We start from the raw sequence: 27202 nt of genomic DNA, 5'->3' as shown, positions 1-27202 counted from the left end.
AACATTTGGCTCAAAAGTTAGCGATATATGAAGACAAGACTTCGACATCTACTCAATATTCACAATGATGGAGGGTGTGGTAAATATTTAGGTTTACCAGAGCATATAGGCCGGAAGAAAAAAGAAAATTTCAAATTCATTGCTGACAAGGTGAAGTAAAGAACCCATGGTTGGAAGCACAAATTCCTTTCAGATGCTGGGAAAGAAATCCTACGATCAAGACAATGGCTATGGCAATGCCAGTATACACGATGAATTGTTTCAAATTACCGATAAGAACGTGTGAAGAAATCAATGGGATTTTAGCTGAGTTCTGGTGGAGCAAAAGTCCAGATAAAAGATCTATGCATAGGTTATCCTGGAAAAGATTAGGATTTCCAAAAAGAGAAGGAGGTCTTGGTTTTAGAGATATTGAAAGTTTCAACCTTGCTTTGCTAGCTAAACAAGCCTGGAGAATATTACAAGCACCAAACATTTTAATGGCGAGGTTAACTTAAAAGAAGATACTTTATGTATTCAGATATTCTCCGAGCGGGTCGAGGTACTAAACCATATTTCATTTGGAAATCAATATTAGAAGGAAGATAACTCGGTCTTCCAAGGCATAATTCGCAAGTTCGTGTTGGTCTTCTTTGACGACATCCTCATATATAGCACATCTTGGGAGGACCACATGCTACATGTTTGCCAAGTATTCAAGTTTGGTATCCGTTGACTCAACGCATTGGGACGTGTTGTTTAGGATGGCACGGCTCGGACTGTCAAATTTCAAGCTAATATGTCTACCGGATGGCGGGGAGAAGCAGCACACAGAGGTCGCGAAGGAGCTACCCTTAATACCCTGGCGATTCAGAGTGAACTCTTGGAGCAATGGTTTGCGGAAGAGGAGGAAATTTTCACGCTTTCCCCAAATACCCTACCCGTTTTTAAGAGCCCGAAACCAACCCGGCAGAAGGCTCTATGGTCGATCACTACTGCAACAATACACGAACGTCTTGGCAGTGTTTTACGAGATTTTGAAGACTTATTCTCTAGACAACAGGGCTTCCACCAAAACACGAGTGTGACCATAGAATTCAGCTGGAGCAAGGGTCAAACCCAGTTGCTGTTCGGTCTTATAGGTATCCGCATTTCTTAAAAGACGAAATTGAACGACAATGTACCAAAATGCTCCGCAATGATACCATACGGTCCATCAACTCCCCTTTTTCGTCACCGGTACTCCTAGTCAAGAAAGCAGATAATTCATGGCGATTTTGCATTGATTATCAGGACTTTAACAAACTGACGATCAAAGACAAATTCCCTATTCCGGTGGTGGACGAGCTATTAGATGAGCTCCATGGAACACGTTTTTTCACCAAGCTCGACCTTGCCTCGGGTTATCATCAGGTCCGCATGAATGAACAAGACATTGAGAAGACAGCTTTTCGAACTCACCATGGCCATAACGAATTCTTGGTCATGCCATTTGGCCTCTCGAATGCACCTTCAACGTTTCAAAGCCTGATGAACTCGGTCTTCCAAGGCATAATTCGCAAGTTCGTGTTGGTCTTCTTTGACGACATCCTCATATATAACACATCTTAAGAGGACCACATGCTACATGTTCGCCAAGTATTCAAGCTTCTACAAGCGCATAGGCTATTTCTGAAACAGTCCAAGTGTTTGTTTAGACAACAAGAGATCGGTTACCTCGGGCATGTCATCTCTCACGATGGCGTTAAGGTGGACCAATCAAAAATAACAGCCATTACAGACTGGCCTCGACCGGGATCAGTACGCGCTGTGAGGGGATTTCTTAGGCTCTCAGGGTATTACAGGAAATTTATTAGAGATTATGGCATTATTGCGGCTCCGTTGACTCGCCTACTTAAGAAAACCGGTTTCAGTTGGGATGAAACAGCAGAGGAATCTTTTGTAGCTCTTAAGAAGTCCTTGTCAGAATCTCCGGTTCTTGCTCTTCCAGATTTCAGTAAAGACTTTATCATAGAGTGTGACGCCTCGGATAGTGGGATTGGTGCTGTTCTACAACAAGCGAACCACCCAATAGCTTTTTTTAAGTCGGAAGTTGGCCGACAGACATATTAAGTTGGCAGCTTATGAACGAGAGCTCATTGGTCTTGCTGAAGCAGTTATTCACTGGCGACCATACTTGTGGGACGCCGTTTTCTCATACGAACAGACCATTATAGTCTCAAATTCTTGCTGGAACAGCGTCTGTCAACTTCGCCTCAGCTACAGTGGGTTAGCAAGTTATTATGAAATGATTTTGGGGTCGAATTTCGATCTGGGAGCACCAACAAGGTTGCAGATGCTGATAACACCGTATTTTGACCACTTGTATGGATCGTTTTGAAATATTTTTTCTATGTTTTTAATTACTTTTAAGTACTTTTATCACGTTTTTCTAGTATTTGTAGTTCCAAGACTCTTTTCAGGTAACTTAGGGAAAAGCTTAACAAAATGGATAGAAAAACAGATTTCAGCTCAGAGTCAAACCGTCAGAAGTTCACCCCTGATTGAAGGCCTTCTCACCGTCTGATCCAGCTCAAATTTGGAGACCTTAAAGATGGAAGTATCAGCTTTCCAGCACACTTTACAGCTTGGCAATCCAACGGTTCAATCAAAAGATACGCGAAGAGCAAGATGTCCCGTAAACCAGCCGGCAAGCAACTCCACCCGCGGCCAACAGGCCATATCCCGCGGTCAGAAGCATCCTGACCGCGGCAAACCACTCATTTCCCGCGGTCACAGCACTCCCGACCGCGGCAAGCCAACTCCGAGCCCAAAAGCCCATTTCTGAAGCCCACAATGATTCCTTCATTTGGAGAAACCCTAAGTGACGTCCAGAGATGTCTTGAGCACTTTAAATACATGTCTTAGGAACCCTATTTCGAAGGATATGCTATTTTTTTAATTGTTTTAGAATACTTTTAAGTTTTAGATTTTAGGGAGAGAGAGATCTGTCTCTTGAACCCTTGTTCTTTCTTTTTCAATTTCGGTTTCTATTCTACTTCTTAATACTATGTCTTTGATTTCGTTCATTATGTCTGAGTAGTTTTATTGTTGGGATTAAGGGATTTTCGATGGGGATTTATATGTTCGATGAGGATTCCATGAGCTTTTGAGCCAAATCTTAGAACTTTTTCTTCTGAATTCGTTTTTACTGCATGAGAGTAGCGTCATGAACTACAATCTGATCCAGATGCTTGGTGACACGAAAGTGTTCATCCGGTGTCAGATCTAGTTTGGGAGAGCAAAACAAACATAGGAGTAGAAACCTACCTATGGGCGATTTGTGAATGCTGACGAGTCTTAAACATAATGCATCTCTTCTTTTCCAGGGCCAGAGTGGAAACCTACTGGTCAGGGTTGAGAGAGATAGTTGTTTATGATCACGACAGTGGCGTATTCATACGTCCGTGACTCCAGTTCGAAAAGTTTAAGCTAAGATCTTATCAATTTTACTCTCTAGCAATGTTTTGAATCGTTCGTACCCCTGAGAAAACTTCCCTGAACCCCAACGCCTTCTTTCCTATTGATTTACACCGTTTTTATTTCGAGCTTTAGTTCAATATTGTCTTTCCTTTTTAGTAGATTTTCATTTAAGCAATTAGAATATCCGTTTTTCTCATTTTTATTCATTTTCGTTAAGTTTAGTTATTAGGCCATTTAATTCCCGTATTTTCTTTTAAGATTTCGTTTTTACATTTTAAACACACTACCAAACCCCCACAAAACCGTTTTGGTTCTAGACTTCCTTACTTTATACTTATTTCAAAGGCTTTTTGCAGGAAAAGATCATCTTTCCCTGTGGATTCGATCCCTAAGTACTACAATCGATCAGCTGTGCACTTGCGGCTATTGATTTCATTTAGGGTAAAACTTGACAACCCTCGACACACCGACACCACACAATCAGATGCGCTATCATGGAGAGGTGACGATGGGTTCGATGCAGAGTGTGCTTCATTTGCTTTAACAAGCTTCGACAAAGGGATTTTTGCGCATCCGAGCCGAGATTGATTGCAACTCACAATTATCAGCTTTACGAGATCGCATTATTCGAGGAGAGGAATCGAGTATATGGGAAGCTCATGAGGGGTTGCTATTTCGCAAGGGTCAAGTTTATTTGGAAACTGACTCTGTCATCATATAGGAAATTTTGGCGGGTTTTCATAATTTTGGTCACGAGGGAGTTCAGAAAACAATGGATCATATTCGCCTCAGCTACAGTGGGTTAGCAAGTTATTATGATATGATTTTGGGGTCGAATTTCGATCTGGGAGCACCAACAAGGTTGCAGATGCTGATAACACCGTATTTTGAACACTTTTATGGATCGTTTTGAAATACTTTTTCTATGTTTTTAATTACTTTTAAGTACTTTTATCACATTTTTCTAGTATTTGTAGTTCAAAGACTCTTTTCAGGTAACTTAGGGAAAAGCTTAACAAAATGGATAGAAAACCAGATTTCAGCTCAGAGTTAAACCGTCAGAAGTTCACCCCTGATTGAAGGCCTTCTCACCGTCTGATCCAGCTCAATTTGGAGACCTTAAAGATGGAAGTATCAGCTTTCCAGCACACTTTACAGCTTGACAATCCAACGGTCCAATCAAAAGATATGCGAAGAGCAAGATGTCCCGTAAACCAGCCGGCAAGCAACTCCAACCGCGGCCAACAGGCCATATCCCGCGGTCAGAAGCATCCCGACCGCGGCAAACCACTCATTCCCCGCGGTCACAGCACTCCCGACCGCGGCAAGCCAACTCCGAGCCCAAAAGCCCATTTCTGAAGCCCACAATGATTCCTTCATTTGGAGAAACCCTAAGTGACGTCCAGAGATGTCTTGAGCACTATAAATACATGTCTTAGGAACCCTATTTCGAAGGATATGCTATTTTTTTATTGTTTTAGAATACTTTTAAGTTTTAGGTTTTAGGGAGAGAGAGATCTGTCTCTTGAACCATTGTTCTTTCTTTTTCAATTTCGGTTTCTATTCTACTTCTTAATACTATGTCTTTGATTTCGTTCATTATGTCTGAGTAGTTTTATTGTTGGGATTAAGGGATTTTCGATGGGGATTTATATGTTCGATGAGGATTCCATGAGTTTTTGAGCCGAATCTTAGAACTTTTTCTTCTGAATTCGTTTTTACTGCATGAGAGTAGCGTCATGAACTACAATCTGATCCAGATGCTTGGTGACACGAAAGTGTTCATCCGGTGTCAGATCTAGTTTGGGAGAGCAAAACAAACATAGGAGTAGAAACCTACCTATGGGCGATTTGTGAATGCTGACGAGTCTTAAACATAATGCATCTCTTGTTTTCCAGGGCCAGAGTGGAAACCTACTGGTCAGGGTTGAGAGAGATAGTTGTTTATGATCACGACAGTGGCGTATTCATACGTCCATGACTCCAGTTCGAAAAGTTTAAGCTAAGATCTTATCAATTTTACTCTCTAGCAATGTTTTGAATCGTTCGTACCCCTGAGAAAACTTCCCTGAACCCCAACGCCTTCTTTCCTATTGATTTACACCGTTTTTATTTCAAGCTTTAGTTCAATATTGTCTTTCCCTTTTAGTAGATTTTCATTTAAGCAATTAGAATATCCGTTTTTCTCATTTTTATTCATTTTCGTTAAGTTTAGTTATTAGGCCATTTAATTCCCGTATTTTCTTTTAAGATTTCGTTTTTACATTTTAAACACACTACCAAACCCCCACAAAACCGTTTTGGTTCTAGACTTCCTTACTTTATACTTATTTCAAAGGCTTTTTGCAGGAAAAGATCCTCTTTCCCTGTGGATTCGATCCCTAAGTACTACAATCGATCAGCTGTGCACTTGCGGCTATTGATTTCATTTAGGGTAAAACTTGACAACCCTCGACACACCGACACCACACAATCAGATGCGCTATCATGGAGAGGTGACGATGGGTTCGAAGCAGAGTGTGCTTCATTTGCTTTAACAAGCTCCGACAAAGGGATTTTTGCGCATCCGAGCCGAGATTGATTGCAACTCACAATTATCAGCTTTACGAGATCGCATTATTCGAGGAGAGGAATCGAGTATATGGGAAGCTCATGAGGGGTTGCTATTTCGCAAGGGTCAAGTTTATTTGGAAACTGACTCTGTCATCATACAGGAAATTTTGGCGGGTTTTCATAATTTTGGTCACGAGGGAGTTCAGAAAACAATGGATCATATTCGCCTCAGCTACAGTGGGTTAGCAAGTTATTATGATATGATTTTGGGGTCGAATTTCGATCTGGGAGCACCAACAAGGTTGCAGATGCTGATAACACCGTATTTTGACCATTTTTACGGATCGTTTTGAAATACTTTTTCTATGTTTTTAATTACTTTTAAGTATTTTTATCACATTTTTCTAGTATTTTTAGTTCCAAGACTCTTTTCAGGTAACTTAGGGAAAAACTTAACAAAATGGATAGAAAACCAGATTTCAGGAGTTAAACCGTCAGAAGTTCACCCCTGATTGAAGGCCTTCTCACTGTCTGATCCAGCTCAATTTGGAGACCTTAAAGATGGAAGTATCAGCTTTCCAGCACACTTTACAGCTTGACAATCCAACGGTCCAATCAAAAGATACGCGAAGAGCAAGATGTCCCGTAAACCAGCCGGCAAGCAACTCCACCCGCGGCCAACAGGCCATATCCCGCGGTCAGAAGCATTCCGACCGCGGCAAACCACTCATTCCCCGCGGTCACAGCACTCCCGACCGCGGCAAGCCAACTCCGAGCCCAAAAGCCCATTTCTGAAGCCCACAATGATTCCTTCATTTGGAGAAACCCTAAGTGACGTCCAGAGATGTCTTGAGCACTATAAATACATGTCTTAGGAACCCTATTTCGAAGGATATGCTATTTTTTATATTGTTTTAGAATACTTTTAAGTTTTAGGTTTTAGGGAGAGAGAGATCTGTCTCTTGAACCCTTGTTCTTTCTTTTTTCAATTTCGGTTTTTATTCTACTTCTTAATACTATGTCTTTGATTTCGTTCATTATGTCTGAGTAGTTTTATTGTTGGGATTAAGGGATTTTCGATGGGGATTTATATGTTCGATGAGGATTCCATGAGCTTTTGAGCCGAATCTTAGAACTTTTTCTTCTGAATTCGTTTTTACTGCATGAGAGTAGCGTCATGAACTACAATCTGATCCAGATGCTTGGTGACACGAAAGTGTTCATCCGGTGTCAGATCTAGTTTGGGAGAGCAAAACAAACATAGGAGTAGAAACCTACCTATGGGCGATTTGTGAATGCTGACGAATCTTAAACATAATGCATCTCTTCTTTTCCAGGGCCAGAGTGGAAACCTACTGGTTAGGGTTGAGAGAGATAGTTGTTTATGATCACGACAGTGGCGTATTCATACGTCCGTGGCTCCAGTTCGAAAAGTTTAAGCTAAGATCTTATCAATTTTACTCTCTAGCAATTTTTTGAATCGTTCGTACCCCTGAGAAAACTTCCCTGAACCCCAACGCCTTCTTTCCTATTGATTTACACCGTTTTTATTTCAAGCTTTAGTTCAATATTGTCTTTCCTTTTTAGTAGATTTTCATTTAAGCAATTAGAATATCCGTTTTTCTCATTTTTATTCATTTCCGTTAAGTTTAGTTATTAGGCCATTTAATTCCCGTATTTTCTTTTAAGATTTCGTTTATACATTTTAAACACACTACCAAACCCCCACAAAACCGTTTTGGTTCTAGACTTCCTTACTTTATACTTATTTCAAAGGCTTTTTGCAGGAAAAGATCATCCTTCCCTGTGGATTCGATCCCTAAGTACTACAATCGATCAGCTGTGCACTTGCGGCTATTGATTTCATTTAGGGTAAAACTTGACAACCCTCGACACACCAACACCACACAATCAGATGCGCTATCATGGAGAGGTGACGATGGGTTCGAAGCAGAGTGTGCTTCATTTGCTTTAACAAGCTCCGACAAAGGGATTTTTGCGCATCCGAGCCGAGATTGATTGCAACTCACAATTATCAGCTTTACGAGATCGCATTATTCGAGGAGAGGAATCGAGTATATGGGAAGCTCATGAGGGGTTGCTATTTCGCAAGGGTCAAGTTTATTTGGAAACTGACTTTGTCATCATACAGGAAATTTTGGCGGGTTTTCATAATTTTGGTCACGAGGGAGTTCAGAAAACAATGGATCATATTCGGCGAGATTTCTATTGGAAAGGTTGGAAAAAGGATGTGAAAAACTTCATCATGACGTGTGAAACCTGTCAGAAAAATAAGTGGGAAATGTTTCAGTCAGCCGGGTTATTACAGCCGTTGCCTGTGTCAACTAAAATTTGGTTGGACATCTCCATGGATTTCGTTGAAGCACTGCCCAAAGTCTCCGGGAAAACTGTGATCTTGGTAGTCGTTGACCGTTTTCGAAGTATGGCCATTTCATTGCATTGAGTCATCCCTACACAGCAGCCTCTGTCGCCTAGGCGTTTTTTCACGATATTGTTCGGCTTTATGGGATCCCCGAGACCATCATTTTCGGATAGAGACAAAGTATTTTGTAGCCTTTTCTGGCGGGAACTATTTTGTTTACTGGGTACAGATATATGATTCGCAACGGCTTTCCACCCTCAGTCTGACGGTCAAACCAAGGTGGTTAACCGTACCTTGGAAATGTACCTACGCTGCTTAAAAGGGGACGTTCCGCGCAACTGGCTTACTTGGTTTCCGTGGGTTGAGTATTGTTACAACAGCTCCTTCAACTCCAGCCTCAAAAGCACACCATTTCGGGGCGTGTATGGTCGTGAGCCTCCGAGACTTTTGGATTATACAACAGGCAGTTCCAAGGTGGAAGCAATCGACGTAGCATTTGAGCAACGCGATGAATTCCTCCAAATGGCTCGGGACTGGTTGCTCGAAGCTCAAAACCGCATAAAGCTTGCATATGATCGACATCACATGGCAGTCGTTTTTAGCAAGGGAGATTGGGTATGGCTCAAAATTCAACCATATCGACAGTTGACGGTGGCACGCAAGGCCTTTACAAAACTATCTCCCAAGTTTTATGGTCCCTTTGAGGTGTTGGAACGAATTGGGACAGTTTCTTATTGCTTATGTCTTCCAGATGAGACACAGGTACATTATGTCTTCCATGTATCTCTTTCAAAAGCACATAAGGGTTCTCCACCGGTGACCATGCCAGCTCTTCCACCAGTGTTACAAGGGCGGATCGTTCCACTGAAACCACTTAAGTTACTTCACGCAAGACTGCGAGGTGGGGCTCGAAAAATACTGGTGAAATGGTCCGAAGATGAAGCAGCAGAGTCTACGTGGGAAGATGCGGCAAAACTATTTGAAGTGTATCCAGAATTACAACTTGAGGACAAGCTCATAGTCGAGGAGGGGAGTAATGATACATACTATGGCTGTAAGTATCACCGGAAAAGAACGAGGAACTGAGTTTTAGGATATTCTTTTTACATTAAAGCTTATGATTTTGGTATTTTTCCTTTTTAGTTTTAAAAACATAATTCCCTTAAGTTTAGGAAAGTCGGTTGTATCATGGCCTATATAAAGAGTCTTTCTATGATCAATAAAGATATCTTCCATCAATTGACTTTATTCTCTAAGAGAGGCTAGGGTTAAAGAGGAAGCTAAAGTCTAAGTTCTTGTGTTACCTTCATCATAGCGTCGAAGTACTCAGGACTGATCACGAGAGCTAAGGCAAAGGAATTGGCTCGTAATACGGCCTTAGATACTTAATTGGTGATGGTAACAACACAAATGTTTGGGAAGACCCTTGGCTTCCAACTCATCCGCCACGTCCTCTGAGACAACTACATCGAGCCCTGGTACATATAAGCAATGTTTCTGATTTACATAAGGAATAGTTCGGATCACAGAATCCTTGAGGAGAATGTGGTTGCAGAAGACATACAGGACATTTTAAAACCTCAAGTTAAGTTCACAATCTTCACCTGATTTATTAGGTTGGCATTATACAGACTCAGGGCTATATACTGTAAAATCGAGTTATTGGCTTGCTACACATCTTCAAGAACCTGCAAATGAAATTATTCCACCCCAGGGCGTCAAGAGTTTGGAAAATAAAAACGGCTCCCAAACTATGACATTTTCTTTGGAGATTATTGTCAAAAGCAATGCCGATTGGAAGTATTTTGAAATACAGGCACATAGTGCGAGATTCATAATGTCGTCGTTGTTGTATGGAAGAAGAAACACCTAACCACCTCTTCTTTACCTGTCAGTATGCGCAAGAAATATGGAGAGGAACTCAATTGGCGCTGAGAGAACTGTATGATCCAAATATCACTTTTGAGACAAAGTTCCAAGTGATCATCTCCTGTAGTGAAACACTCGACTAACACCATTCCTCCAAAATCTTCCGATATGGACAGTATGGAGAATATGGAAGAGCCGGAATCTCCTAGTTTATCAAAATCAAGGCAGCACTTGAGAACAGGATTTGCAAAAGGCAAAAGCAGATACTGATGAATGGATTTCTATCAATCAAACTGATGCTGATGTACTTAAGGATCAAAGAGGAAACACACAAAGAAGTTTTTCACAATGGAAACCACCGGATCATGGTTATACTAAATGAAATTTTGATTGTCATTATAGAGGTAATATACCCTCACAAGGTGCCTGGATTCTACGTGATTCCTCAGGATTTTTTAAAGAAACAGGTCAAGATATTGGTCGAATGGTATCATCACCGTTGGAAGCAGAACTTCAGGCTCTATTGATGGCAATGCAACATACATGGAGTAGAGGTTATCGAAACATTGTCTTTGAAGGAGACAATCAACAAGTTTTCAAGCAGATTGGTGGAGATTTTCAAAACTTTCAAGTTCACAATTGGATCAGGGATATCAAATTCTGGAAGAACAAGTTTAATTCAATAATATTCCAATGGACACAGAGATCAAACAACAAAGCTGCTGATTATTTAGCTAAGGAACGTTTAGATGATGTCTCTTTTAGATCTCATTTCTATATTCCTCAAAGTATTGTATCAATCCTCTATGAGGATCATCATACTATGTATTAGTTTTTGAGTAATAAAGTTGCAGACGTTAAAAAAAAAATGAAATTAAAGAATAAAATATATTCAAACTTAAAAAAGATAAGTGCAGAAATACATGTGTTCAAATTCAAAAATGATAGGGGAATGAAAAAAATAATAATAACACTGAGAATCCATCTTATAGCATTTTAAGAAATAATATATACTTTTTCTTAGTATGCAAAACTCAATACAAAACACAAGTATCTCACTATAACAATAAATACAGCTCCAAAATAATGTACCAAAAGTTTGAATTGACTAAATACAAAAATTTAATGACCTCAATTTATAAATTCAATTTACTACCTGAAAAGCAGTATTAAAGTTTTGTTCTTTGACTATAAAATTTTGATATTATGGTGTTTATGAAAATCACATTGAAAGTTTTGGATATAAATACATGCACGGAGTCTTAGAAGAAAAAATATGGGTTGGTGAATGTTTCTAGCTTGACCCTCTCAGCCATGGTGAGAGTCATGTCCTTTTTTTTTATTTTTATAAAAACAAAAAAAAACTCTCACATGGCTGAGAGGGTGAAGGTAGTAACATTATCATAAAATGATCAGAAAAAGAGTTCCTAAGATTAAGAATTTTCAGTTTCTTTCTCAACTTTGGTCTTTAATTGGCTCTCTTGTTGAAGCTCAGGTAACCTTACTGCATTTGTTCTTAAATTTTTGCTCAAAGTTTCAGTTCTTTTTGTTTCTCTTTTTCTATAAACTGATGATGACATTCATTCTTTACAAAATTTGATTTCTCGATTGAAAAGGAATGTTCTCTTATGAGTCTAATCATAGATTGAACTGTTAGGGTTTGTTTGTTAATTCTCTTAACAATGTAACTTTTATGACCATATATATGTCGATTTTGATTCCATTTCTCAAGAAAGTGAGTGACACATAAAAATATAAATCTGATCGATATGATGCAGAGACTCCATTCATTGTCGTCTTCAAAACGAATTGGAACACAAAACAAGGTTTGATTTTTCTAACCTACATTATTGGATCATGAATGCAAGTAAGATTAATACTTTAACTAGTTAATTTGTCTGTGCCTGGCGCGGACTGATTTAATTTTTTTTTTAATTTTTTGAAAATGTAGTAGTAGTTTGGTTTTTTTATTGAGTATGCATTTTATTATTTGTAGACGATTGTGATAACATAAAAAGGAGTAGAAAAATATATGTTAATATCAAATTAATTTTGTTTAAATTTTTTCAAGATCTTTTGGTCATTGTTCTACATATTTTAGACATGGTTTGTTTGTGTTATTCAGAGTTTATTTTTTTTAGTTTGAAATCTTTTGTTATGTATTATGTTTGGCGTTTTAGGTATTGTTTTTTTTCATAGGATAATGATAGAAAGTATTATGTGTCTTTTTAAACTTCTGTATGTTTTTTTTGTTTGTTTATTATATCTCTATTGTTGTGTATGACTGTTTTTATAATTTATTGTAGCCTATTTTTTATCAAATGAAAGATAATATATAGTATACCAATTCTAGATAATAATGAAGTTAAGCATATTACCAAAAAATATTGAACTAAAATAGAGTAATTTTTAGTTTGTGTATTGTGAATGATTGATTCATATATGAATATAAAATTGAAATTAACTTTAAATTTAATCATGAAATTATCTGCAAATTTATCTTTAAGGACTTTTGAACTAACAGAGTATGTGAGAGGGCAGAGCAAAGAAAAAGAAAGCATATTTTTACGGAAAATCAAACTGATAATCTTTTGAACTTACGTCTTGGCTTAAACAAGCTCAAGTGCCATGTATTCAGACAAAACTAAACAGAAAAACAAAAAATGGCAAATGTTATTGAATTCAGTGTCGCTGTTCTAAATATACCATCATCATCTTTTAGCCAAGAGAGATCGTATGATCTAACAAAACAAGACTCCAAACCTTTAGATTGTTAAATCACAATGTGTTTTTCACGACGACGAAGGCGAAACTATCTTCATCTTAGTCGACTTGGCGGCTGCAGCTTTTGCATAGATAGGATGAAGAACATGACCTCCCTTTGGATCAACATGAATCCATTTGCGTCCAGTTATCTTGTTTTTCTCAAACCTGACTCGTCCTTCCTTCAACGCAAACAGAGTATGGTCCTTCCCGATCCCAACATAGTCTCCAGGATGAAACCGAGTTCCCCGTTGTCGGACTATTATGTCACATTCTGCAAAAATGCATAAGTTCTTTTTGTAAAGATAAACAAAAACCAAGATGGGTATGAATCGAGAGTGTAAAGATCACTTACGAGACAATAGAGAAGAGGAGCAATAAGTTCTTTTGTTTCTGTTTTTTTCTTCTTCTTTATTTTTTGGTAAAGTTAATTTTTGTTTATGAAGAAGACACTCTGCATGATGTGGCGTCTCCGTAGCAATTACAGTACGAGCGTTTAGTCTTGATGACGTAGTCTCAACTTTGTCAAAACTCAGAACGGATAATCTTCTTATCAAATAAATTTAAAATCCAAACAGTCTAGAAATTAGTAGGAAGTAGAATAAATCGAGCTTAATAAATACAACCGTCGTCGTTGCATTCTAAAACTATACCCTAATTGTTTACAAGAAATAAATCGAGCTTAATGAATACTACTCCTCTGTTTCATGAAGGCAATTCATAGTGTCTTTTTTTTGTTGGTAAAATTAAGTTTATTGAATTTAATTAATACTGCGGAGTACATAGACAAGGAGGGAATAAACATCATAAACTTCTAGGCTACAAAAACCTTCTAAGTTACTTGCAAAATAAGGAAACTTGTTTCTTGTACAGTTATACCGATCGATCGATGGAGATTATTCCAACAAAAACCGCTGAAGATATCTCAAAAAGCCACCAACTAACAGATTTCCATAGCCGTCGGAGTCAACGATCGCAAATCCAATCTTGTCAAGAACACCGCCGTTAAAACTCGGCTTGACGTCGCCAAGTAGCTTGCGGTTATCTTTGTCCTCGAGTTTGTCGGTGAACCACCCGTAGTTTCTGTCCAGCGATCTCGTAATTGTATCATCTGCTATCGTTAAGAACTTCTCCCAGTTTTTGTACACGACTTGCCACGTCATCCTCACGCTCTTCTCACCGGCACTGATCTCGTAGCTGCTTACGTCGGCTTCGATTTGGAACTTGTCGTTTGGACCAAACTCGAGATCTTTCCCCTTTTTGAGAACCGATGCTTTCTTTGTTTCCGTGGACACGTGGAAGATGAAGCTGAGATCCGACAGTGAGATCTTGATTTCCGCTGGCGATTGATTCTTGCGGCGGCGTTTCGCGTCCGATTCAACGGTGGAGACAAGGTGTTTGTAGGAGGTGATTTCCGTGTTTTCCAAGGCAAACTCGTAGGGAGAAGATGGTTGTGCGGACCGTGCGGTTATGAGAGACTTCCATAGATTCTCCGAAGAGAAACACTTTAGCCACGTGGTTGAGACGCAAGAGGCGATTGCGAGAGTCTCGGGCTCCATGTAAAGGCCAAGAAGGCTTAGTGCCTCCCAAGACGGAGTGTGCTCATGCTCGTCGTGTTCTTCTTTATGCATAGCCATAAGTACAGCTTTTTCTTGAGTGATCTGATCGTCATCGTCGCGTTTGCGTTTCAAGGGGTTTTGTTTCACGGCGGCGGAAGAGGACAAAACACGTGCAGCAGCAACGGAGGCAGAGGGAGACATGTGGACGTTTTCTGATATTGTCTACTTCAGTTTTTTAATTTTTGAGGTGAGCTCTAGGGTATTGAGGATCCTATTTATATTGTTTCGAATCCTCCCATATATGTTTAGATTTGACAAAACCTGGACGGACATTCCTTTTTTTCTTTTTAGGTCGGTTCAAGTTTTTTTTTTTTTTTTGTCGGTTCAGGTTTGAGTATATATGTAAATAACTAAATGTGTATTCTTTGTATATATCTAACTAAAGATAAGATTTGTAAAAAAAATTTGGTTTATTCAATTTAACATTCGCTTGGGGTGCATAATATTCGGGTTCACTTGAAGTTATTTAGTATACAAATTTTTCAATGTTTTCAGATCCGGACCGGACTGTTCGACCGGTTGAACCACGATCCGACAAGATTTCCGGTTTGGTTTTTGTTGAAAACCCGGAATGCTATTAAACCACTTAAATCCAGAAAAACCCGCTTAACCCCGGTGAACTGGCAAAAATCCGGTCCGGATGGGTTTTTAGTTTGGAAAAAAATTAATAATTTTATAACTTTATTTATTTAATTTATCGAGTATTAATTTATATAATTTCTACTGTATTATGTATTTGAAAACTATTATAAGATATACATAAACTTGCTGATAAAATCAGTGGCAATAACGGTTCATAAAAATACCTTGTTAATGCATCATACAAAAATAACACAGTTATAATGCATTAAGAATAATATCTAACAAAACCATACATGAGTGATTTAATCAAATCAATTTAACAGAATATTAATCAACAACACTAAGTCAGGAAAACATTTAGTAAGTTCTACCCAATGTTAAGCGACAGCCCCATCTGTGTCAGCCTAAGAATCTGTATATAATGGTCCCATATTCAATAAAAGCTTGGACATGGTACTGAATACTGGACCAATAATTTCCAGATTTTACGCTGGTTCAAATGGGGTTTGTCGCTTCACATTGTTAAAAAAATTTTGTTTTTTAAATTGATTGTGTTGATTGATCAATCTTCATTTTAATTGATTTGAATTCTACTCATGTATGTTTTAGCAAGATGTTTTTGTGAACCGGTTCTTGTCACTGAGTTTATCTGCAAGTTTATCTTTAAGGACTTTTGAACTAACAGAGTATGTGAGAGGGCAGAGCAAAGAAAAAGAAAGCATATTTTTACGGAAAATCAAACTGATAATCTTTTGAACTTACGTCTTGGTTTAAACAAGCTCAAGTGCCATTCAGACAATACTAAACAGAAAAACAAAAAATGGCAAATGTTATTGAATTCAGTGTCGCTGTTCTAAATATACGTACCATCATCATCTTTTAGCCAAGAGAGATCGTATGATCTAACAAAACAAGACTCCAAACCTTTAGATTGTTAAATCACAATGTGTTTTTCACGACGACGAAGGCGAAAACTATCTTCATCTTAGTCGACTTGGCGGCTGCAGCTTTTGCATAGATAGGATGAAGAACATGACCTCCCTTTGGATCAACATGAATCCATTTGCGTCCAAATATCTTGTTTTTCTCAAACCTGACTCGTCCTTCCTTCAATGCAAACATAGTATTGTCCTTCCCGATCCAACATATTCTCCAGGATGAAACCGAGTTGACTGACTATTATGTTACCAGGTATCACATTCTGCAAAAAACCAGACACATACACACTCACTAAATTGATTTTTTATTCTCTAGAGAATCCTAATTCACTCGTTGTTCTTTTTCTTACCTCTCCTCCAAATTACTTGTCGCCGAGATTCTTGGGTTTAGAGTCATGACCGTTCTTTAATATTTTCTTTGTTGCCCAACGCTTATAGACCAAACTCAACCCACTTCAATAACTATCTAAGAACATTCCAAACAAGAACAAGAACAACAACAAAAACGAGTTAACAAAAGAAAGAATCATCAAATACTCACAGAGAGTTCTAGAACAGCTTTCTTTAGCAGATTGATAGGTATATATACCGGAAATACTGTAAATTCAGATTTAGGCTAGAACTATAAGATTGTACGATGGTTAAGTGAAACGTATGTGCAAGTACGCAAAGTAAAGACGACACAGAGATTTGATAACGGGGTTCAGTGAACCTACATCCCCAAGACCTCGTCCAGAAACAATCCACTAGAAAAGATCGCAAATTACAAATGCTTTATGGTATATAGCACACAACCGTGCCTACCACTCTTTTCTACATGGACTATGGAAACAGTAACAAGCACATCATGCTTGATTACAACCAGCAGCACTGGTGCACTTATGTCTCTTCTGACAAGTGCGATTTCCATAGCAAAACCACCAACAGATCTTTCCATCTGTCTGGTGGGACGACGCCACACACACACCTATGTGGATCACACAATAGAACCCTAGGCGTGTGAATCTTTTCTGTCACTGCCTCGTCCTATATAAACTCTTCACATGAAAACCCTAATTCAGCAAGCCCACATCATCATCAGCCCGTGGCATGTAGTTGGGCTTCCACTTAAAACAGAACCCACGTAGCTTCACTTATGAGTTAAATACCTACATGGCCCTTTTCCATCTTGGATCTTCTTAATAAAACTTCATCAGATACTTCCCAACATATCTTCACGTTCCTCATCTCTTTGTGTTGTATTGCAACTCTTTCATCTCACGTACATCTCTTGTACCACTGTCACACACATGTGTTTTGTGTTACACACCTAGCGGCTGTTCTTACATTCTCCCCCTTTTTATGTGAGTGTGTCACCTCAAGCTCATCAATGGAAATAACCAAATACCACCAGTAGTTACACAGTGGATCAAATAGCACTCCCCCTGCATCTTTGCTTCACATTCTCCCCCTGCTTGAGTGCACACTCATATAAAAACCATTATACTTAGAACACATCTTCAACTGTCATATACCATCTCCTGATTACATCTGCAGGTTGCTCACATGATCTAAACATCATGAGTCACTCCTTTTTCAAGCTTATTTTGACACCCGAGCACTCTATGCATTAACCTCATGCAACCAACAGAGACACAAAATAATAAGGCAAACCATCATCAAAACATAGTCGCATTCTTCAATTTACGTTCGTTCACGTTCGTCAGAAAACTAGAAGATCAAGAGAACTCCCCCATGAGTTTAGCTTTAACTAAATATGCCTTTGATCAACCTCCACCTAAATCAAATATCTTCAATCTTCATGAAGTTTATCTGAACCAATCTCTCAGAGATGCTCTAGCTCGACATGACTTAGCACAAGAATCTTAAGTCTCTCCCTTTTTATCTTAGTTTGTGCGACACAAGTAACTTGTTGTGCAACACAAGCAACGCTCTCCCTACTTGAGTACATAACTAAGATAAAACAATACACACGAGCTTTTCTTTTGATCAAAACCCAAACAACTTTATAAGAGTCGACACATCCTGTAATAGAGAAAAACTTGACCTTGATAATCTCTGATTCACCCAATTTCCAATGCCTTGGCAGAAGAACTCATTGAGAACCAGCTCCTCTAATCTTAAAAGTAATCATGATTCATCCATTAAGTAAGCCAAAGACAACCAACAACCATGATTTGCTTGAGACCTCATATTTTCATCAAGAGATTAATACACAACTTCCACTCTTGGAGGTGAAAACCGCACCCCGGTTTTCTCCGGTACAAACCGAGATTGGTATAACATAAGCCCGGTTTACAAAGGGATGTACCGAGAAAGATGGGCCGAGTGAAACATTGGGCCAAACACAGCCCAATAGGCCGAGATCGGTGAGAAACCTCTCGAAGGAATGGAAGGTTTCCCTGAGCTCGGTCGAAATAGGAAAGTTTCCTAACGGAAAAAGGAAACCTCAGAGAGAAAAGGAAAGGAACCGAGAGAAAAAGAAAGTCTTCTCGGTCCCATATCATCGAAGATGTATTTGAAGACCGACTCAAAGGATATATATAAAAGGAGACGAATCGACACCAAAGGACACACAAGATATTCCCGAGAAGACTTAGAGACTGAGAACTCATTCTGCTAGATTCTTAGTTTCGATAGGTCTTAGTTCGTTATTACTTACCTGAATAACCGAACTCAATTTTATTTGTCTGATTTGATCTAATAAAAACCGAGCTTCCGATCTAAAAGTACTGTTCTGTCCCTTGTCGATATTCACATATCAACAATTGGCGCGCCAGGTAGGGGGACTTAAACAGATTTCTCAAGTTTTAGATCGGACTTCGGAAAGATTGAATCAGCGATGGCAGACCAAGCCAACATTCACGAAGAAGGAAACCCTCTCGGTGGAGAGAACGCTAACGCCCCAACAGAACAAGGAGGAGGAACTCCTGGAGAAAACGCTGGAACTGTAGCCGGCCAAACCCCCGCAGCCGTAGGAGGTTATGGAACCGAACTACTGCTCCAAGTGTTCAATGCCCAGTTTGAGGCCATCAATAAAAGAAGCGAGGAGCGCTTCAGTCAGATGGCGGCACAAATCGCCGAGCTCAGTCAAGCACGAACTCCTCTTCGAGTTCGGAACATCATTGACAATCTTAATACCGACGGAGATCCAGCCGGAACTATGAGGTCTACTGCAGTCGGGTCAGCGAATGCACCAGCATCGGATTTAAGCCGAGACGCCGAGTTCGAAGCAATGAAGGCGCAGCTTCGCGATATCACTTCAAAGATACATCAAGCAACAAGCGCGGCTCCGGAAATCGAGCGCGTCATTCAGGAAAAGCAGAAAACACCCTTCACACCGTGCATAGCAGGGACGCCGGTCAAACACATGGAGAAACTGAAGATAAAAGTCTACGAGGGCAATTCTGACCCCCGACACTTCTTGACATCGTTCGGCATCTGCATGAACCGATACCAGTTCAAATCAGCCGAAGAGAGAGACGCAGTTCAGTGTCAACTATTTGTGGAAACTTGGGAGGAGTAGCTCTCGACTGGTTCTCGCGACTCGAAGCCAATTCAATCGATAACTACAAGGAGTTAATGATGGTTTTCGTCAAACACTTTTCCATGTTCATTGGACAGAACACCAAGAACTCCGAGCTCTGGCAAATAGCCCAAGGACCAAGCGAGAACCTTCGTGATTTCATCCAGCGCTTCAAGACGATCGTCGCTAATTGTACGATTAGCGATGAAGCCGCTCTCCTATGTCTTCAGAAAGGGGCTCGGATAAAGATTAGCTTCCGGAGCGCGATCACCCATAACCCTCCACAGACATTAGAAGACGCATTGCACCGAGCTAATACTTACATCACCGAAGAGGAAGAAGAAGCCGCTTACGAGCAGAGTTATTCAACGAAGCAACCCGAACGTCTGAAAACCGCAACTAATGAGCCGCAATCGGGATACGGTCGAGGGTATGAGAATCGCAAGAAGTTCTATGCTAATGCAATCCAACAACCGAACAAACAATGGAACAATAAGTGGGTCCGCGGTGAAGAAGATCAAGACGAATCATTGTTCTGCGAGTTCCATAACCGTAGGGGCCACAGCACCGAAGAATGCAGACATCTGCGAGAATACCTACTCGGCCTATATCAAAAGGAACCGATCTCGGTCGACGATCTCCGACGTTCGAACGCGTCTAAGAGCGGCGGGCAACTTTTGATTGACGATCTCCGTCGTTCACATATGCCTCGACCAAACAATGAACAGCTTGAAAAAGCACTCGCCAAAGATCCACCAACTCCACCGGCTTTACCGACGTTACCACCGCCACCACCGAATCCGCCTGTTTTGCCCGAGCAAGAGAAACAGAATCGTGATGACCAAGCACCAGAGAATCACGCTCCTAAGGCGCGGAAACGTGTCAACATGATAATGGGGGCAATCGAAGCTTGCAGTTATTCGGTTCGAGCCATCAAAGAGTACAGCAGACAGGCCGCCAGTGCACCCAAAGCCCCGCAGGATCCGCCGAAGGGAACACCCTTGGTGTTTACCGAGGCCGATACAATCGGGCTGCATAAACCGCATAACGATGTCCTCGTCGTCGAACTACTCCTCGACGATGTTGAAGTTAGCCGTATTTTGGTCGATACGGGTAGTTCGGTTAACATTATCTTTAAGGAAGCACTCGACCAGCTCGAGTTGGCATTAGATAGGATTGAGCCGTTTATCGAGCCACTTACCGGTTTCGATGGAGAACGTTGTATGACGGTCGGCATGGTCAATATTCCGATCTACCTCGCCGGAGTCGCAAAGATTATCCAGTTCCTTATCCTTGATAAACCAGCGATCTACAACGCTATTCTCGGTACACCTTGGCTACACGCGATGAAAGCGGTCGCCTCGACGTACCATCAGTGCCTAAAGTTCCCGACTCCCGACGGTGTTACACTCTTCGAGGAAACCAAGCCGTTGCTCGATCGCGCTACATAAACGAGTGCAGACTTCATTCGGCCAACCAAGCTTGTGTCATTAGTTCGTTAGGACCAACGGACAAGCTCGTCGTCCAGCAGACAAAACCTAAGCAGGAATCGATCGTTCAAGTTTGCATCGACGAACTAAGGCCAGAGCGTCAAGTCGGAATCGGCGCCGAGCTCGATCCAGTCATCCGCGAGCCACTCATTCACTTTCTGAAACAGCATTCATCAACCTTCGCTTGGTCGGTACAAGATATGCCCGGGATCGATCCACAGATCGCGTGTCACGAGCTCAACATTGATCCGACGTATAAGCCAATCAAGCAGAAACGCCGAAAGCTCGGACCAGAGAAAGCACAAGCCGTGAATGATGAAGTCGAGCGGTTACTCAAAGCCGGATCCATCACCGAAGTCAAGTACCCAGATTGGTTAGCAAACCCCGTGGTCGTAAAGAAGAAGAATGGTAAATGGAGGATCTGCATCGATTTTACCGACCTCAATAAAGCGTGTCCGAAAGATAGTTTTCCCTTGCCTTACATCGACCGCCTAGTGGAAGCGACTGCCGGGAATGAACTACTCTCGTTTATGGATGCATTCTCCGGGTACAATCAGATCCTTATGCATCCGCAAGATCGGGAGAAGACATCGTTATCCACGGACCGCGGCATCTACTGCTATAAGGTCATGCCCTTCGGCCTGAAGAATGCTGGAGCAACGTACCAACGACTGGTAAACCGGATGTTCGCAAGCCAGCTTGGGCGGACTATGGAAGTTTACATCGACGATATGCTCGTAAAGTCGCTCATTGCTTCCGAACACGTCGGCCATCTTCGCACATGCTTCGATATTCTGGACCAATATGGTATGAAGCTTAATCCCACCAAGTGCACGTTCAGCGTGACATCTGGAGAGTTCCTCGGATACATTGTTACGCAACGAGGCATTGAAGCTAATCCAAAGCAGATCGCAGCTATTCTCGAGCTCCCATCGCCGACAACCAAACGCGAAGTTCAGCGACTCACCGGACGTATCGCAGCACTTAATCGATTTATATCCAGATCGACGGACAAGTGCTTACCTTTCTACCAATTTCTTTGCGGTAACAAACATCTTGAATGGAATGAGAAGTGTGAAGAAGCCTCCGCCGAGCTAAAGAAATACTTGTCCACTCCGCCAGTTTTATCCAAACCTGAAACCGGAGAGACACTCTATCTTTATATCGCGATTTCGGAGTTCGCAGTCAGTAGTGTACTTGTTCGAGAAGATCGTAGCGAGCAGAAGCCAATTTTCTACACAAGCAAATCCCTCGATGGATCGGAGTATCGTTATCCGACTTTGGAGAAATTCGCCTTGCCGTGGTTATTTCTGCAAGGAAATTACGCCCGTACTTCCAATCTCACGCGATCGTGGTCCTGACCGATCACCCTCTTCGTACTTTCCTCCATAGCCCAAGTCAATCCGGACGACTCGCCAAGTGGGCCATCGAACTTAGCGAATACGACATCGAATACCGAGGAAGAACTCCAACGAAATCCCAAGTCCTGGCAGATTTCTTGGTTGAACTCCCACCGGAGCTCGCCGAAACTAATCCGGTCGTACAACCCTGGATCCTTCACGCGGATGGTTCCTCGTCTCATAAAGGATCTGGAGTCGGAATTCGTCTCAAATCACCCGAAGGAAAAGTTATCGAGCAGTCATTTCGACTCGGTTTCCCGGCGTCTAATAACGAAGCCGAGTACGAAGCATTGATTGCCGGACTACGACTTGCCAAAGGTATCGGCGCCGAGCATGTGCACGCCTACTGCGATTCTCAACTCGTGGCTAACCAGTTTCACGGCGAGTACGAGGCCAAGAACGACCGCATGGACGCATATCTCAAAGTCCTCAAGGATGTTGCTTCGGAGTTCTCTACCTTCGAACTTACAAAGATACCTCGAGATGAGAACGCAACCGCCGACGCCTTAGCCGCTCTCGCGACTAATTCTGATACCGATCTTCGGCGAACTATCCTTGTTGCAGCAATTGAGCGACCAAGTATCGAGCCCACTCCGAACTGCAGTATCATTACAAGACGGCGTGATTACGAAGCCCAACCCCAATCTCGCTCCACCCCTCACCCGGAAGACGAAACCCAAAGAGGTCATTCCCGATCTCAATAACGACACGGACGAACTCAATGATAACGAATCCGATCCCGAGGACGAATCCGAAGGCCAACATGTTCCAATCGATATCGAAGCCGAAGGAGACGACGAACCCGAAGATTGGACCTTAGAGATCGTGGGATACATCGGAGACGGAACAGTTCCCGCAGATAAATGGCAGCTCGGCGCCTTAAGGCTCGCGCGGCTCGATATGTGGTCATTAAAGGTACTCTCCTCAGATGGGATGCGTCCGGTGTACTCTTGACTTGCGTTCACGGCAACGACATCACGGAAGTAATGCAGAAGGTCCATGAAGGAGAAGGAGGAAATCACTCCGGAGCTCGGTCTTTGGCATTTAAGATAAAAAAACTGGCTATTACTGGCCTAATATGCTCTCTGATTGCGAGAAGTATACGGCACGCTGCGAGAAGTGCCAACGTCATGGTCCAATGATCAATCTTCCTACCGAGCTCCTGATGACCTCGACCGCACCATATCCTTTCATGCGCTGGGCAATGGATATTATCGGTCCCTTTCGCCGATCTACAACTCAGAAGCAATATGTTTTGGTCGTCACGGACTACTTCACCAAATGGGTTGAAGCCGAAGCATACCCCGAGATTCATGGAATCGATGTCAAGAAGTTCGTCTGGAAGTTCATCATCTGCCGACACGGAGTTCCGTACGAGATCGTTACGGACAATGGAACCCCGTTCACTTCGATCATTTTCACAGATTTTTGTGCCAAGTGGAAGATTCGACTAAGTTTCTCTACCCCGCGATACCCGCAAGGAAACGGACAAGCCGAAGCCACAAACAAGACCATTATTGATGGACTGAAGAAACGACTCGATACCGCTAAGGAAACTTGGGTGGACGAACTTGATGGCGTCTTGTGGTCTCACCGAACTACACCACGACGTTCGACCGGTCAGTCACCATTCTTCCTTGCATATGGCACATAAGCTATGTGTCCAGCCGAACTCAACGTCCCAAGTATTCGCCGAACTATGCTTACCCAGCAACCCGACGTGAATAACAACATGATGATTGACGCACTCGACTTAGTCGAAGAACACCGCGAACGAGCATTGCTACGAATACAGAACTACCAGCAACTTGCAGCTCGCTACTACAACAAAAAGGTTAAAGGCCGTCACTTTGAAGATGGCGACCTCGTACTGCGCAAAGTCTATCAAAATACAGAAGAAAAGAACGCAGGAAAACTTGGTGCGAACTAGGAAGGACCGTACCAAGTGATGAAGGTGGTTAAGCCCGGCGTTTATCAACTTATGAAGTTAGACGGAACTCTGATCCCGCGATCTTGGAACTCAATGCATCTCAAACGCTACTACTACTAGTTCGCTGCTTTTTCCTAAAAAAAAAAAAAAAAAAAAAAAAAAAAAGCCTCCGAACTACTTAGTCGGAGCAAAAAACACTTTTGTACTTAGAACTACGAATGGCTTGATCCCTTTAAAGGGTACGTAGGCAGCTCGTTACCGAGTCCAGCTATGACATCAATAAAATTTTATTATGTCAAATCTGTCTAAGATCTAGTTCAGAAATCACAAGGTACCGAACTCCTTGTTCTTACATCGATTTCCTGGCCAGTTGTTCGATAGCATTCCACATGAATGCAAACTTAAAAACCGAGATCCGTCTCGCGAGCACCCACATGGTGCCGTGGTAAAACCACATGTTAAAAGTCGGGCCTAGTCCCGCAGTTAAATTTCTAAGTCACCAAGAACAATAAGCCGAGCACATCTCGCATACTTAGGTTCGACTTAGAAAACCTTGAACTCGTTTCGTGCGTTTACAGGAGTTCGAGTTAATTCACTCTTCCAGTACGAAACGATTCACTTGGGTTCCCCAGGTCGAGCTTAAACGCTCGCACAATAAGCCGAACTCCTCAGATTCGCACCATAAGCCGAGTTTACAACACTCGCAAGACGTAAGCCGAATTATCGCAATTCGCTATCGAAAAAATAAAAGTTATGTTCGAATATCATCTACTATATACCGAACTAGTACTTAAGCATTAATCACAAATCATTACCGACGTAAGAGGGTCGAAAGTTAAGTTAGATACCGATCTACTACTTAAAGGATTTTCTAAGTTATCAAGACAAGAAAGAAGACGAACGAGCATATAATTAAAAGCCTCCCGAGAGGCAAATAAGTTCAAAAGGAACTCACCAAGGGTTCAGAGAAACATAAATATTACAAAATAACCCATGAAAGGGCAGTTAAGTTCGATTAAAAAAAAAAGAGAAAGACTAAGCAGTCTTCGAAGTAGCAGCCCGATCAGCGTTAAGGATGTCCTCGTTGGAACCAAACTGCTCTCCCCTCGCAGGATCCTGCGCGCTCTGGGTCACGTTCGCGGCCGGAATGTCATCCTCTTCCACGAATGGAGACATCCGCTTATCCTCTTCAGTAAGGACGCAAGCATCGACCGAGCGGAAGTCCTCCAAAGCTTTAGCATGTTTTGCCTCGATGTCAGCCACCATCTCAGGCGGGACCTCGTACATGCCTTTCTTCTTGAGCCGCTTGATGAAGCCGAGAACTCCGGATGACTTTCTCTAAGCTTACGAGCTCGATCAGCATCGTCTAAGCTCCGGATGACTTTCTCTAAGCGCTCGCAGGCCTTCACGTGAACGCTCTTAGCTCGATTCTTCCAGTGCGATACCAAATCCCGCAGCCGCTCTCGATCCTTCTCGAACTCTTGAACAAGCATGTTCTGGGCCTCGGTGAGCTCCTTTCTCACCGCTTTTAGTTCAGCACTCTCTTGCTTCAGTAAATCAACTGAAGAATGGAGAGTGTCGTTGATTTGGAGCTCGGTGGCAAGGCGCTCTTCTGCTTTGGAGACCCTTTCCTCGAGCTCAGCAACCCTAACTTGCTCGTCATAGAGAGCTACCTCGTACGCGGCAACCAGAGTGTTGGTCTGGCTGGCGAGCTACCAAAAATAAAACATGGGTTAGAACTCATACTTACGAAAAATATCAAAATAAAGAAAAGGAATAGAGGAAGTACCACAGCAGTTGTGCGAGCAATCCCCTTGTACAAGTTGGGGAACTGGAGCTCGGAGATAGCCGGAAGACTCGGCACATCAGAGGAGATCTTGTGATAAAGATCGGCGCAAGCGTCGACGTTCTCCTCAAAAGGACCCTCTTCGTCGTAATCAAAGCACACCTTGGTCCTTTTGGCTGGCTCCGGTCCTGGAGAGCCTTCGGCTTGGTCTCTCATCTGCCTCTTCCGAGAGTGAGAAGCTTCAGCCTGGTCGTGAGGATTTGCGAGGTCCGACGTTGCGATTGTAGGAGGCTCGAGCTCGATAGCTGCGTCCTGTGCTCGAGAAGAGTCTTCAATCTTCTTAATCTTTTTTGAAGATTTCTTTTTCTTCAGCTTTTTCTGACCGGCTTGGTCAGGTGAGTTCGCAGCAGGTGGCAACTCCTCCGGCTGCTCATTGATCCCTCCGGAAGCAGGGATTGGGGTCGGATCAGCCACGTTCGGTTCTTCTTCGCCAAAGAGAGTTGGGATCTCGTCCAATGAGAGCATCCTTGCAGCTCGGGTCTGTTGGGCTCGCGACTTAGGTGTTTTTCGTCTTGGAGCAGCTCGGGGCTTGTTAGCTCGAGCTTTCGGCTTCCGCGATTTTGGTTCCCGGACAGAAGCTGCAATGAAAATATGTCAAGGACGAGTTCGGAGTAGACTCAAGATAAGAACATGAAAGTAAGCTCGATGATCAAACCTGCTTTCTTAGATCGGCGTTGGAGAATCTCTTCCCACACCTCAGGCCAACGACGCTTACCGGCTTCGCTGAAGGCTGCTTCGAACTCAGAAGTAAGCCCGGAATTGAGAATAAGACTTGGAAGATGACGACCTACAAAGATGAAACGAAGTAAGGTTAGCAAGCAACAAAGTCGGAACTTAATTGAGTATGAGATCATCTAATCTA

At 42.0% G+C, this 27202-nt stretch overlaps 2 protein-coding genes and 1 pseudogene across 2 annotated transcripts; 1 reads left to right on the top strand and 2 right to left on the bottom strand.

Moving 5' to 3' along the window:
• The first annotated feature begins 1599 nt into the window (after nt 1-1599).
• LOC112086545 (uncharacterized mitochondrial protein AtMg00860-like) lies at nt 1600-2091 on the top strand. Its single transcript, XM_024155514.1, has one exon. It carries the CDS (start codon nt 1600-1602, stop codon nt 2089-2091), a length of 492 nt encoding a protein of 163 aa, XP_024011282.1.
• A 10947-nt stretch (nt 2092-13038) lies between these two features.
• LOC18016608 overlaps nt 13039-27202 on the bottom strand; it is a 34069-nt pseudogene continuing 19905 nt past the window's right edge.
• On the bottom strand, nt 13807-14769 carry LOC18016607 (probable F-box protein At5g04010). The gene has a single exon (XM_006401956.2). It carries the CDS (start codon nt 14767-14769, stop codon nt 13906-13908), a length of 864 nt encoding a protein of 287 aa, XP_006402019.1. The 3' UTR covers nt 13807-13905.

The sequence above is a fragment of the Eutrema salsugineum genome, unplaced genomic scaffold (genome assembly GCF_000478725.1).
Source record: "Eutrema salsugineum unplaced genomic scaffold, Eutsalg1_0 scaffold_2, whole genome shotgun sequence".
Taxonomy (NCBI): Eukaryota; Viridiplantae; Streptophyta; class Magnoliopsida; order Brassicales; family Brassicaceae; genus Eutrema; species Eutrema salsugineum.
Note: the sequence above shows the minus strand (reverse complement) of the source record. Positions and strands in the feature narration are given on the sequence as shown.